This window comes from Miniopterus natalensis, chromosome 10 (genome assembly GCF_054644295.1).
Source record: "Miniopterus natalensis isolate mMinNat1 chromosome 10, mMinNat1.hap1, whole genome shotgun sequence".
Lineage (NCBI taxonomy): Eukaryota > Metazoa > Chordata > Mammalia > Chiroptera > Miniopteridae > Miniopterus > Miniopterus natalensis.
In genome coordinates, this window is record NC_142090.1 from 62,810,030 (window position 1) to 62,825,693 (window position 15,664).

At 34.0% G+C, this 15,664-nt stretch overlaps 1 protein-coding gene across 1 annotated transcript; it reads left to right on the plus strand.

Annotated features, from left to right (window-relative positions):
- Positions 1–3,897: 3,897 nt before the first annotated feature.
- Positions 3,898–15,082, plus strand: C1GALT1 (core 1 synthase, glycoprotein-N-acetylgalactosamine 3-beta-galactosyltransferase 1). The gene is made up of 3 exons (XM_087821174.1): positions 3,898–4,134; positions 7,606–8,273; positions 12,441–15,082. The coding sequence occupies exons 1-3, from the start codon at positions 3,915–3,917 to the stop codon at positions 12,624–12,626; spliced, it is 1,074 nt and encodes a 357-aa protein (XP_087677300.1). The 5' UTR covers positions 3,898–3,914; the 3' UTR covers positions 12,627–15,082.
- The last annotated feature ends 582 nt before the right edge of the window (positions 15,083–15,664 follow it).

The window sequence follows — 15,664 nt, forward strand, 5'->3', positions numbered from 1 at the left end:
TGAAATCAGAGTACTTAGCATATTCTCTCCAGCCCCCCATTCCATTTTCATTTACATGATATTCCTTTTCTGCCTCTGTGTCTTATAGTTAAATTATTATTTCTTTATTCTATGTAGCTTTTCTTTCCAGGAAAATAACATTTATGTTTTGTTTCATAATTACCACACAGGGTTACTCCACAGTTTTACATGGGAAAGGATTACAACTTTCATGTTGTATGCTAACCCTTTCATTGAATGATTTCATTTGTAATTTTTTTTTTTTTAATCTCAATTTAACTTTCAGATGAATTATATCTTTCTTTTTAAAATTTCTAAAAAATTCTTGATATTTTTCCCATCACTTTCAGAGTGGAAGGGAGAGAAAGGGAGAGATGGGGGGGGGGGAAGACATCAATGTGAGAGAGAGACATCGTTTGGTTGCCTCCCACACATGCCTGACCAGGGCCAGGGATTGAGCCTTCAACCTAGGTATATGCCCTTGGCTGGAATCAAACTCAGGACCCTTCACTTTGAGGGCTGACACTAACCACTGAGCCAAACCAGCTAGGGCAATATATTTTTATGTAAGTAGTGTACCAAGGATATAGGAGTACTGAATCATTGCATATTTGAAAATGTCTTCCTGTTATCTTGATTTTTGAATGACAGTTTGTTGATAACTTAAGACTCTTGGCCTACTTGGGTTTTTTTGTTTTGTTTTGTTTTGCATATAATGATAAAGAGAAGATAATCGCCTAATATTTTTTGCTTTATAGTTCTGCCTAATGTTTTGACTTTGACTAGTTTTCTTGGCCTGAGTAATTAGAGTTTTTATGGGTGGTTTGTTTGTTTGATTTTAAGTGTAAAGTTCAGGATCTCTCTCAGTACTGATCCATCTATGTTAGGTTTTTCTGGGTTTTATATGAAACCTTTAATACTTAGATGCTTGGCCTCATTTCAGGGTATTTTCTTTTACTATATCTGACATTTTTTTCTATTTCGTTCTATTCTTTTTGGGGAAATACGTTTTCTCTTGGTTGGCGCTCTATTGTTTGTCTTTTATATCTAAATAATTGATTTAATCTCTTCAATCTCAGAGACTATAAAGTAGTTCTATATAGTTTCCTAATATTTTTTTCAAGCAGTATTTAGAACTGTACTTTCACCTACCTTTTGCATCCTGTGTTTAATTTTTTTCCCACTTAAAGATTTTTATGTAGGTTCCATGTATTTCTGTTTATTCATTTAAAAATCAATTTTAGCTAATCTTGCTTAAAAATTGATGGAAATCTTTTTATTACCTTCCACGTGTTGATGACTGTTTTATGCGCCATTTGGATATTTCCTTTAAAATTTGAGCTAGAGATTTTTGTTGCTGGTGGTGATAGTTTCTAAGTAGCCATTTAGCTACTCCAGAGAGTAAGTAGCTGGGGGAGCTGGGACCTTGGGCAGGTGCAAGTAGAGATTTGTCTTTGAGCTTTTTTCTGTGTGTGTGTGTGTGTGTGTTTTTCTAAAACTCTAGGAGGTAAGGGTTGCTTCACCAGTTTGGGGGCATATCATTCAAATTTGTTTGGTCATTTTGTGCTAGAGTAATTCACTTTGATAAGAAGTTAGATTTGTTTCATGAGTCAAAACATATTTTTCTCCACATAGTTCTTTGATCCATAGTGGCCAGACATCATTTTACATTCCCGCCAGCAATATATAGTGATCCAGTTTCTCTATATTCTTGCCAGGATTTGGTGGAGTCACTGTTTTTTATTTCAACCATCCTCATGGGTTTGTAGAGATATTTCTTTTTAGTGTTAATTTGCATTTTTCTAACGGCAAATGAAATCGAACATTTTCTCATGGCAAATGAAATCGAACATTTTCTCATTTGCTTGTTTGCCATCTGTACGTCCTCTTCAGTGAAATATCTGTTCTTGTCTTGTTCTCATTTTCTAATTTGGCTTTTGTTTGGGTTTTTTGCTGTTTGTTTTAAGAATTTTTTACATATTCTAAATACTAGTTCTTTTCTTAGATATGTGGTTTGCAAATATTTTCTTCCAGTTTAGCTTGTCTTTTCAGTCTCTGAGTAGCGTCTTTTGCGGAGCACAAGTTTTAATTTTCATCAAGTCCAATTTATCAATTTTTTCCTATTATGGATTGTGCTTTTTCTGTCAAGTCTAAGAATTCTTTGCCTACTTCTAGATCAAGATTTTCTTTTGTTTTTTTCCCCTAAAAGTTTTTAGTTGCTTATTTTACATGTCCAGGATCCATTTGGAGTTAATTTTTGTATAAGGTGTGAGGCTTAGGTCGAGGTTTATTTTTTTGCTTACAGATATCCAGCAACATTTATTGAAAAGTCTTATCTTTCCTCCACTCAGCTGCTTTTATACATTTGTCAAAAATCAGTTGAATATATTTATGTGGGTCTATTTGGTCATCCTGTTCTACCGATCCATGAGTCTTATACTCTAGTACTATATAGTCTTAATTTCAGTTGTTATGTGATATCTTCAACTCAGGTAGACTGATTCCTCCCACTTTATTCTACGTTTTGAAAATTGTTGTAGCTATTCTAGCTCATTTGCCTTAACATATAAATTTTAGAATAATTTTGTCTATACAAGAAATCTTGAAGGGATTTTTCATAGAAATTGCATTAAACCTGTGTATCCAATCAGGGAGAATTGACATCCTTACTATGTTAAGTCTTCTAATCTATGAACATAGTCTTTCTCCCCATTTTTTAGTTAGGTCTTATTTGATTTTTTTAAAAAATAAGCATTATTTAGTTTTTAGTCATACAAGTTTTATACATGGCTCCAGTTGTTTTATATAATCTTTATCTTCAGGGTGGTCATTTAAAAGAGGGAGGTCATGTGAGAAATGTTTAGCTGATGTTCAAAGTTTGTTTAGATTTATTTAATTTCCATTTTTTTCATAAATTCAAGTAAATCTAACAGTATGTTAAACCTTTAAAATAGCATGACTAGTACAATACAAATTCTTTAAAACTATAGTAAAATAGCAAAGAGTTTGAACTCTTTTTTTTTTTTAAATTCTCACCCAAGAATATGTTTATTGATTTTAGAGAGAGGGAGGAAGGGAGAGAGAAACATTGATCTGTTACCTCCTGTAGGTTCCCCAAGTGGACATCAAACCTGTAACCTAGGTATGTACCTTGACCAGAAATCGAACCCACAACCTTTTGGTGTACAGAACAATGCTCCAACCTTCTGAGCTACCCTGCCAGGGCAAGAGTCTGAACTCTTGATTCAGATGGCTAGTGTAACCCTGAGAAGGTTACTGATGAAATGAGATGAATGATCCTTAGCTTATGGTTTAAGGTAATTCGTGTAAAGCTCTTAATACAGGACTAAAATGTTAGCTATAATTATCTCTCCTTCTATCTCTGTCCCTGTTATTCTTAAAGATGTTATTCTATCTGTAATGATACTCACCAAAAGTTGTTTCTGGGATTTAGAGTGATTTCTTCCTTCATGCAGTGCTTTTTTGCTTGTTTCTTTGTTGTTTTTGTAAAAAACAATAATACAAAGCTTTTTCTTAAAAAATAAAGTAAAAATATAAATTTTAGTTGTCCCAGCACTTGGCATCTGAAAGCTCAGCTGTTGAGCCTGGAAGTCTATATTTTTTAAATGCTCCTCAAGTAATTCTGATCATATTTTCCCATACCTGTATTTACCCATGTCCCACCCTAACAATGATTATTCATTTATTGACTTGTCCATAATGTGCTGCTGTTTTAGCAGCAAATAGAGGGATAAATTCATAGATAAAAGTTAAATAATCCTAGGTATGTTCTCTTATATGAAACTTTCCAGTGTAGCTAAAAGTTATTAGACTTTTTACTTTTGGTATGTATAATGCTCTATTATTTACAACATCCTGTTAATTTTTTTCTTACAGAAATATACTTTTGGGAAATGGCCTCTAAATCTTGGCTGAATTTTTTAATCTTCCTCTCTGGATCAGCAGTTGGATTTGTTTTATGTTCTCAGCTATTTAGTATTTTGTTGGGAGAACAGGATGACACCCAGCCTAAGATTCTTCATAATGATCCTCATGCTAGGCATTCAGATGATAATGGACAGAATCATCTACAAGGAGAGATAAACTTCAATGCAGATGCTAGCCAACATAAAGGTATGGTTTACTTTATTAAGGAGTATTTTTCAGTATTAAACAGTATTTTTCAGTCTATGTAAGTACTGAAAGAATTGGAAAGAGTTATATAAACTGTGTAATATCACAGTATGTCTTTTGATAAAAGTGATCTTAATTCCAGACATTAAATGACAATTCTCAGTTTACTTCAGAAAGAAATTGCTAAAACCCAGATGTATTTAGGTAGTAAAATATTAATTTTGAATTTATTTTTTAGTAGAAACAGTTCAGAAACCATAATTTGGTGAAAGGCAAACCTTTTCAGACTAGATTTATATCTGAAAATTTTTATTTAGTCTAATTTTATTATGGCTTATATCTGCGTCTTTGGTTTTTGCTATTGTCTTGTTTTGGTCTTAGTTTTTACTTTGTCATGTTTTCTTAGAGAAACGCAAGAGATACATATAAATTTCAATTTATAATTTTATCAGTAGTTAGTATCACTAATCTTTTTTTCCTTTTTAGAAGCATAAAGAACTAGGGAATTAGAAAACTAGGTATGACTTCATTTACTCTTGGCCTCATATCTATACTTTCTCAAGTAGTCCTCTGTGTGTCCATTAAATGTAGGTTTTCTCTAAGTTTCTGTCCTTTGACTCTTCTTTGCCTGTGTGATGTCATCAACCCCATAGTTTTAATTTTCATCTCTTCTTTACTCTCTTTATCTTCAACCCAGTTCTAGACACTATAAGAAAGGATTAACACAATTCAAAGATCTCTGCAAATTTTGTGGTTTATTTGACAGAAAAGAATGCAAACAGCTTGAAAACAATCAGGGTCCTCATTAAGAGCTGTTTCTCTTGTCTTTCTGACTCTAAATTACTTCTTTTCTACCTCTCAAGCAGAGGTTGTAGGGCAAGGTGTCAGATCTTGGTTGAGTTTTGTGAACTAACAAGCACATGCATGCTATTACAGATTATCTTATGTTGTATGACTGTTTATATAACAGTGATTCAGCCCTGAGCAGGTGCTCTCTGTTCTTATTGTAAAGCAGTTCAATCACTGTGCACTTGTTCTGTCTGTAGCATTGCTCTGGGTCTTGAAATGATCAATTGGACTGAGACTCCTCCACTACTAGTAGGCTGTGCTAGTTTGGCCTCCTCCAGCGCCTACAAAATGTAGGGTATGCTAAAAGTTCTGTTCCTCTCAAACTTAACTCTGCCCCAGCCTTGCCTTCTGTTCCCTCTCAATCAGTGTGCAAATGAACTCCTTTTCTTTTCCTTCCTGCTCCTAAAACTGGCTCTACCTCCTATACCCCTTATTTTATATAGCTCATTCCATCCGCCTGTGCCAGAAACTACGCAGTCATGGTAGATGCTTTTCTTTGCTTACCATTCAATCTCATTTGTCACTTAAATCTAACAGTTCACCTTCTTTACCATTTTTCAGATTTCGTCTCTCCATCTATAGTGCATTTTCCCTAGAACAGGCCTTCAGTTATACTCATCTACCTGCACTCAGCCAAACTTCACAATGCCTTTTGTTCTTTCTTCTGGTGAGCATCTACTCATTTAAAGACATATTTTCTGCATTATCTCTTGTTTTTGCTGATGTTGCTTTATCTCCCATTCTTCTCTGTTCTAGCCAAATTCCATTGCACTGCTCTATAGGATTTGACAGCCACTACTTTCTCCTTCTTTCAATTACTCATTAATTACTTTGCAGTAAGCATGTGCTAGCACAGGAGATAAAAGGATGAATAAGACACATGTGCAAACCAATACTTGCCATATGCTAAGAGATGCTATAACTTAGGAGCTATGTACAGAGGGTTTGATGTGCTGTGGGAGAAAGTTCTCTTGCTCTAAGTGAAGTATACTGGGGATTCCTGCCTCCACCATTTTCTCTCTCCATCCAGGATGTAGTATGTCTGTATAGCTAGGAAATTGGACTCCCAAGTATAAGAACTGTGCCTGCTCTCTGACTGAAAATAGGGTGATTTTTGTCTGTTTTTAGATTGCTAATTCTTGATATTCAGTGGGGCATGAGTATATTTTCATGCTCTGCCCCAACCTTGCCTTCTATTCCCTCTCAATCAGTTAACTAGAAATTTATGTCTTTAGCTGTTAATTGTTCACAGGACTTAGCTTTCGTATCTCACTGGTTGACATTAACTTTAAGGATATACTTTCTGAGGATTCTGCTTAGAACATTGCTACACAAAGTGTGGTTTTGCAAACTCATGCTGGTCCACAACTAAAGAAGTATTAAAATCACAATTAAACAGTTAGAAACATTATGGTAATTTGACAGGTAATTTTGTCTAAATCTAAATATAAAAACTTATTGGAGCTTGTGTTTTATATATATTTTTTTAATTTTATTTTTCAGTATTTCATTTTTAGCATGTTTATAAAAGTATAGATCGCAAACTATTGGACATAGAAAATGGTCCTTCAGCAAGCACTGACCTAGAATCTTATAGTTGAATTCTTCCTCTGTACATTGTTACTCAACATGTGGTTCTGGTATGACAGCCTGTGAATTGTTTGTTACCTATTGCACCAAGATAAGCAACTTGTACCAGGATGTAAATCATTTAAATTCACTGCTTTGGACGTTTTTTGAGGGGGAGGGTGAAGCAAGACTTCCTCAGTGAAAAAATTAAAAGGCTGCTTTATATTCTGGCACATGCTCCTTACACATTTCTTTGCAAGCCCATACTTTAAAAACACTACTTTACATGATCTTGGAAATACTACCTCTACCTATTCATATGTTCCTTTTTTGACTGGTGGATTTGCATTTTGTAATGACGTATGTTATTGTTAGAAGTAATCTCAACTCTGCATTAATGCCTCTTCATGGAACTGGGGTAGTTAGGAAAACCTTTTTTAAAGCCACCTCAGGGTACTTATAGAAATTCATAACAGTGGACTCTTGTGAGCTTTGAAATGAACTGCCACTTAAGCAGCATATCTTTCCTGCCTTTCAGAGTTTGTTGAGAGCAACAAAAAATTCTTGCCAATGTTCTATTAAGAACCAGCTGAAGCTTTCTATGTAGAATGAAGGTGAAAAGCAGACTATTTAAGGCAGTGCTTAAAATGCATACGAATTACCAAGAGAACTTGTTAAAATGAAGATTCTGATTCAGTTGGTGTGGGGTAGGACCTGAGATGCTGCATTTCTAACAAACTCCCAGGTATTGCTGATGCTATTTGGTCAGTGAAGCACAGATAGAATAGTAAGGATTTAAGTCATAGTGACAGCTCTTGTTAGCTCCAGTGATCTGGATAAGATTGACATGAAACCAATAAATCAGAACATCAGTTCACATTATGTTGAGTTTTGCTTTCTTTCAGTTAAATCACTAATGGTAGCTAGGTAAATAGAAGGGGGGCAGGGGTGGGGTGGTTCTTTGAAGTTGTTTAAGAAAATGTCTTCAGCATAATTTATTTGGATCTTACATATATGTAAATAAATATTACTTAAAATTTTTTTGTTTAATAGATGAGAACACAGACATTGCTAAAAACCTCTCTCAGAAGGTTAGAATTCTTTGCTGGATTATGACAGGACCTCAAAATCTAGAGAAAAAGGCTAAACATGTCAAAGCTACATGGGCCCGGCGCTGTAATAAAGTGTTGTTTATGAGTTCACAAGAAGATAAAGACTTCCCTGCTGTGGGATTAGAAACTAGAGAAGGCAGAGACCAGCTATACTGGAAAACAATTAAAGCTTTTCAGTATGTTCATGATCACTATCTAGAAGATGCTGACTGGTTTATGAAAGCCGATGACGATACATATGTTATACTGGAAAATTTGAGATGGCTTCTCTCAAAACACAACCCTGAAGAACCCATTTTCTTTGGGAGAAGATTTAAGCCCTACGTAAAGCAGGGCTACATGAGTGGAGGAGCAGGATATGTACTGAGCAAAGAAGCCTTGAAGAGATTTGTTGATGCATTTAAATCAGAGAAATGTACACATAGTTCTTCCATTGAAGATTTAGCACTGGGAAGATGCATGGAAATTATAAATGTAGAAGCAGGAGATTCCAGAGATACAATTGGAAGAGAAACTTTTCATCCCTTTATACCAGAACACCACTTAATCAAGAGTTATCTACCCAAAACATTTTGGTACTGGAATTATAACTATTACCCTCCTGTAGAGGTAAGTTTAGAAATCTTAATACAATATACTCAGACTGACTTTTGCTTACTTAAAAAAACCTAGCTAATATGTGTATGTTCCTTTAGTAACATTAAGAATCTCCTTTATCTTTTTACATAGAGTGACAGTATACCAAAGTAAATGGGAGTAAGAGTGTCAGCAATAGTCATTCGACAAATATTGGTACTACTATGTGCCAGGCACTGAGACTGGCAGTAAATATGGCCAAGTTCCAGTTCTCATGAACCTTACATTCTAGATGAGGAGACATACAGTAAACACACAGACTAATTGAGATATAATATGATTCTAGGTTGTGGTAAGTGCCCTGAAGACAAAGCCAGGTAAGGGGGTGGAGAGTGACTCAGAGTGGAGTGGAGTACTCTAGTTTGGGTGGTTAAGGAACAATGCATCAAAAGACGTGGAGGTTCAGAAAGACCTAGGTTCAAATCCTGCTCTCCCACTTAATACAGTAGTTGAATGACCTTAGATGGGTAGAATTTCCCTAACTTCCTAGCATCAGTTTCATCGTGTAAAATGGACATGATCTACCTGTCTCATCCAGTTGTGATTATGGTGCAGAGCAGTGCCTATCACACACTGAGCACCTAATAAGCCTTAGCTCTCATTCGACACCTTAACTTACATTCTTGAGAACTTTATCTAAAGCGCATTATTTTATTAAATTTTTCAGCTGTATAGACAAATATTTGAGAAGAGTATATTTTCCACCCACAGACCAGCTTTACCAAATATTAACCTTTTACTATATTTGCTTCAGATTTTTTTCCTACAGAAAAAGGCATGTGTATCCTCCCCAATCCAGTTCTTCTACTACCTTCTTTAGATAACCACCGTCATGAATGTAATATTTGTCATTGCTATCCTTGTTTTTATTTTTTCCTATGTGTTTATGTATCCATAAATAATATATAATGTTGTTTTATAGATTTTTAAATAAATGGAATTATACCATATGTACATTTGCCCTTTTCACACAACAGTAAAGTTTGTCAACATTAATCTGTGTATCTGCTTTATTAATTTAGATTGCTGTGTAATAATCTAATATATGAATGTGCTGTAATTTAACTATTCTCCTGATGATAAACATTTAGTAGAGTGTTGCCAGTTTTTCACTGTTGTGAGCATTGCAGCAGCGAATGACTGAAGGAGAACAGGAATCACAAAACCCAGCTTTTAGGCTCAGTTCTGTTATTAATTAATAATGTCTTTAGGCAAGTTACTGCAACTGTATACCTTTCTTTCTCTGGCCCTGTGATACAAATAAGATATGTTGTGCTATCATTCTCTTCTTCACAGGCCAGCACTTTCAAATCATCACCTAGAATAGCAGTTCTCAAGCAGGGGCTTCCCCCCCCCCCCAGAGGAAATCTGGAGGCATTTAGCAACTCTGGAGGCATTTTTGGTTGTTAACTGAGAGATTGCTACTGGTATCAGGTGGGTAGAAACCCACAAGATTGTAAACCCACTAAATGCTGAACATTTACATGCACAGTACAGCCCTCAACAACAAAGCATTATCTGGCCCAAAATGTTTAAGGTATTAATCTAAGAGTGTGTCTTTCTCTCCTTTATTTCCCTCTCTTTAAAATTATTTTGGCAACTCTTATGTTTTTATCCTTGTGTATAAATATTTATTAATTTAAGGACAATGGACGTCTTTGCCCAGGATTTTTTAAGTTGCCTTTTAGATCCCCTAGTGAAGTTTTATCATTTTCTTCAGAACTTTATTTTTCTTAAGTATTTCTTGCCAGTTTAGGTATCTAGGTATCTAATATTTTTACTATTCTACTTAACACTTTCTTAACACTTCTTAGCTTTGTATATATGAAAGCTTTTGATTTTTTAAAGCATCTTTACAATCTGGCTCTGCTCTTGGATTCTTTATTTCCGATGATTTTTTACTTGACCCTCTTGAGTTTTTGAAGTAACCATAATCATATGCAAAGAACTATTTTATTTTTAATAATCGTAGCTGTTTTATTTTCTTTTATTGCTTATAATGCTTAATAATGACAGTATCCTGGCCATCCAGTAAAAAAACAATAATACAGTAGAGCATAACATAATTAATACAGTAAATCTTATAAAAAATTTTAATACAGTATTTTAGAGTCAAATAAAATTGCTTATACAAAGGATCAGCAATTTAAAACTAACTGCTTTTGTTCCAATTTTTTAGTTTAATATGTACTGGCCAGTATAGTAGCCACTAAGCATAGTAACTATTGAGCGCTTGAAATGTGACAAGTCCACATTGAGGTGTGCTTTAAGTATAAAATTCACACCTGATTTCAAGGTCTTAGCACAACTAAAGAGAATGATTTCATTAATAATTTTTAAAATATTAATTACATATTAAAAATAATAATATGGATTTATTTGGTTAAATAAAATGTGTTCAAATTAATTTCACCTATTTCATTTTACTTTTTAAATGTGGCTGCTAGAAAATATTAAACTATATTATGTGGTTCACATATACCTATTGGACAGAGCTGGTTTAGGTAATCACAAGTTGACTTATATGTTTACTTTTCATATTTGTTTCTATTATATAGGATGTCCCCAAAAATGTATACACACACTTTGAATAATTATAAAGACATTGTTTATTAAAATAAATACATTTCATTTTCAAAATTGGGCTATCAGCTGTTAAAGTGTATATACATTTTTTGGGGGACACCCTGTATTCCCTCAAGGTATAAAAAGTAGGCATCAGATAATTTTTCAGTGACTACATAGTTGTCCAAGATCTCACAATGTTTGTTTTAATGGAAAAGTTGAGAATCAGGCCAGAGAAAATATAATGAACAATTTCTTGATAATTTTTACTACTTCCAAACATGAATTATTAAATGTTCAATATATAGGTCAATATGAATCTTCTCTGGGAAGTTGCTAGACTGTTTTTCTCCCTGGGTCCTTGCAAAGACATTAGATAGAATCTGAGCTTTTTTGGAGTCACCTGGATAAAACATTATCCAGATACAAATTCTGATCCCCAAATGATCTTGTGACTATTTAATTCTGTGACCAGTTTTTTTCCCCCTTCTGTTTTCTATCTTTTTATGCTTTTCATTTCCTCTTTGTTGTATTTTTATTTTGTTTTTGTCTTGTTTTAAACTTGTTCTCATACCAACTGTATTAGGAATATATGAGAATTATGTAAGTGAACAAAGGTTTAACTCTGACTTACTGTTGGCCACCTGAATGTGGTTGGTCTATCAATAATACCTGACATTTATTGAGTATTTACTATAGGCAAAGCATAGTCTCAAGCATTTTATACACATTATCTCCTTTAACTGTCTTTTGCAGATGGGGAATTTGAAGCTTATAAAAATTTAATAACTTGCCCTATGTTATACACTAGTAGGCAGAATTTGGATTCAAACCTAGGTTTGACTCAGAACTTCCTCTCTTAAATACTGTACTGTTTGGGTTAAAGTATTGATGAAGTATTGGGTTGCAGACACACAATGGGCAAGGTTTTGTAGTCATTGAATGCTCCAAAGGTATCTTTCTGAGGCTGAGCCATGCAAAAATTTATAGTGAGAGAATTATGAAGAGAAAGCAAAACTTGAAGAAATAGAGCTTTATCCTTTTGTAAAAGGATAAAGCTTTGCTCCTTTCATTAAAAAAAAAACACAAGATTTTTTTCTGCTAAAACACTGTTGAGTAAGATAATATTATTTCAGTTTGAAATTCTTCAGTAATTTCATGTTTGGTTTTAAATCATTAGGAATTCTAAAAAGTCCTTCCACAGGTCTAATTAGGTGCCTCTTTAGACCTTGCCATTTTTTTTTCTTTAACATATCTTTATTGATTTCAGATAGGAACAGAGAGAGAGAGAGCGAGAGAAACATCAGTGATGAGAGAGTCATTGATTGGCTGCCTCCTGCATTCCACCTGCTGGGGATCAAGCCTGCAAACCGGCCATGTGCCCTGACTGGGAATCGAACCAAGATCTGCATCATACGTCAATGCTCAGCCGCTGAGCCATGCTGGCTGGGCTAAACCTTGCCATTTTAAATTATTGGACACTGTTCAAGTCAGTGTTTCTTTTATCACTATGTGGATACTGTATTTTAACAATCTGCTACTTATTAATAATGCCTGTTTCCACTACTTTTTTAGGGTCCTGGTTGCTGTTCCGATCTTGCAATTTCTTTTCACTATGTTGATCCTAAAACTATGTATGAGTTAGAATACCTCGTTTATCATCTTCGTCCATATGGATATGCATACAGATATCAGCCTGCCTTACCTGAGAATATTCTAAAGGAAATAAGTCGAGCATACAAAAATGAAGATCCAAAGTAAAATTGGGAAACTTTGAAAGAAAAGCATAAATGAACAGAGGTTAAATTTCTAGCATTGCACTGAAGAACTTCTGCATTTCTGATATTGAACACTGGAAGCCCAGTGAAGAATTCTTTCTAAGTGAACATTTCATATTAGAAATCTTCATATGAATGACTGTAAACTGAAGCTTTAATGAGCTGTGAAGTCTGTTAAAATGTGTTTTGATGCAGTAATATATATATGAAAAACTTGTGTTTTTATAATGTTGGCCAGGCAGGGGGACTAGAAAAGAGATTTTGTTACCTGTTTTTGACCACATGTATTATTTTCACTGGGAAGCTAAACAGTTAAATTTGCTAAAACTACACTGCACCATATTAGTAACACACACATGACGCTAAACAGATCTGCCTTAACATTTTAGAAGGAAGTATTGTTCAGTATTTATAAACTCAAGACCTGAATTTATATATGCAGTATGGTATAAATGAACCAATCCTCCCCCCCAACACGCACCTGTATGCAGTTTTTGGCTCTCTAAATTTCGCTGTGACTATTTTAAAGTGGCAATATCTCTTTCAGAAGAAGATAGAAAAAGAATGGCACTCATCCTAATGTGCATTAATAAAACCACATTTTGAAATGATCATTGGCCCTTGACTGTAATAAATATATACTTGGTTCTAATTAATAGTTAATCTTTTACAGGCACACCTCGTTTTATTGCACTTTGTTTTATTGTGCTTCAAAGATGTTAGGTTTTTTTACAAACTGAAGGCAAGACCCTCCACGAACAAAAGATTACAACTCGCTTTATTGCAAGACTTGCTTTATTATAATGGTCTGGAACCAAACCCGCTATATCTCTAAGGTACTATGCTGAGTCCCTGTTGTCTCTTCTGATTATGTTTAACCATTCTTGGATACCATTTTCAACTATTAATATTTATTTACTCAAAGCATTAATAGCATTTGATTAACATGGATTTTTTAATATTCCCATATTTACCCATTGTTAATTATGGGTAACTAATAAATAGTAAATTTAATGCTTTTGGGGGAATGCTTTTCTTATATCAGTGCCACTCTCAGGAATTACTAAGCAACACTTTAATTAATTATTTAAAACGCTTTCCAACTACATAATTACAGTTCCTTTCATTCTTATCCCGTTGAGAGATGAGAACTTGTTTGTGACTTTCATAATTTGTTTAAAGCAGTTTTAAAATTCATTTTTAGGATCTGAGGTAGTTATTAGTAACACTGGCAAAATAATTTGAGTGCAAGATTTTGACCAGAGTTAATTAAAAACATTAGAAAATACAAAGTGCTTAAACAAGCTGAAATATGTCAAGATATTAAAAGACTAAATCATTAATTTATGAATAACATCTGAATTTTGATGCTTGCTTACTATGTACAGGCTGGGGCAAAAGTAGGTTTATATTTGTTCATAAGGAAAATAATACAATAATTATTAAATAATAAAATAATAAATGCTGTGTTTTGAGTACTCACAGCTGTAAACCTACTCTGGCCACACCCTCTTTTTTGGGATGATGGTTTTGCTTATGGGTGGATAATTCCGATTGAGCAGAATACTCATTCAAGACTGTCATCAGAAACATGTTCATGAATGTTTTGTTCTAATTTTAGTGACCCTCTATTTAAAGACTTTCTGGAAGAAAAAATTTTTTAATTTTTGTTATCTTTAGCAATATTACCTGAATGTATCATAACAGAGTATTTTATAGACTTCTGTAAGATTATCTTAAATGGTACAAATGATTTACATTTCTCTTATGTTTATCGTTATGCTAATTTTACATGGCTGTCACACCATTAACTCTGCTGCTTAGCTAAATAGTTTATATTTATTGTGCCAAACATGTCAAAACCATGACCTCTTTGGATGGTATATTTGAGAGGATGTTCTCCTTAGTGGCCAGTTATGGATACTCCATCCATGTAGTGAAAACTCTAATTTTTACCTATTAAATTTGTTTTTATTGTTTTCGTGATGGTATCATATGACAAAATTTCAAGGCATTCATTCTGTTCTTGAACAGCTCTTCACCTTGGTGTGGATATGAATTTATTTAATTCCATATATGCTACTTTTTTGTACTAGAAGTATAAATGATTTATCATAAATATCCACAAACCTTAAAATTTACTCATAGGAAATTAACATTGTGATAAATCTTGGGGTCCCGAGTCAGACTGCCTGGACTTAAATTCTTGCTTCATCACTTACTAGTTTTATAACCTTGAGTAATTTAATCAATCTCTCTGTGCCTCACTTTCCTCATCTGTAAATTAGGGACAATAATACTACCTACCTCACAGGAATTTTATGAGGATTAAATGAGTGAATATATGTATGGCTTTTAGATCACTGTCTGACCCAGAGTATGAAGCAATAAGTATAATATTTTATTCTATTAACTTGGAGTGTAAATATTTGTTTTAAATGAATGAAAAATCTGCTTTAGTCAAGTCAGATATTGAAGGAAATATATTGTTCATTTCTTAGAATAGCTAGTTCTTACCTGACGCATACTATACATCAAGTACTGTGCTTAGATACTCTTTGTACATTAGTGTTAATCCTCACAAATTGGGTGTTACTCCCATATTATAGATGGGAACACTGAGGCTCAGAATTAAAGTAACTTTTCCACTGTCACAACTAATAAGGAACAGAGCTGGGATTTCTACTCAAAGCATGTATGTTCTTTGTACCATGTCAGCCCAGAGGTTAGTCATTTTTTTTTACTGACATGTAAAATTTTTCAATTTTACTTACATGTGATATGATACAGTAGCCAATAATAGTAAAATTAACCAAATTGTCATGATGCTTCTCAAATTGTGGCTTTTATACTCTTGCCTGGGAACTTGTTAAAACACAGATTTCAAGACCCCAAGCCCAGAAGTTCTGAATCTAGCATGGGGCGCTGGACTATTCATTTTTACTAAGTTGGGCTGTGGTTCTCAAAGTAGGGTGTAAACCTACAGTATCAGTATCACTTGGGAACTTGTTGGAAATGCCA

Excerpts from the sequence above, each read along its gene's own strand:
- C1GALT1 (XM_087821174.1), top strand. The coding sequence starts at position 3,915 with ATGGCCTCTAAATCTTGGCTGAATTTTTTAATCTTCCTCTCTGGATCA. Across the intron at positions 4,135-7,605 it reads AGATGCTAGCCAACATAAAG|ATGAGAACACAGACATTGCT; the intron begins GTATGGTTTACT and ends TTTGTTTAATAG. Across the intron at positions 8,274-12,440 it reads ACTATTACCCTCCTGTAGAG|GGTCCTGGTTGCTGTTCCGA; the intron begins GTAAGTTTAGAA and ends CTACTTTTTTAG.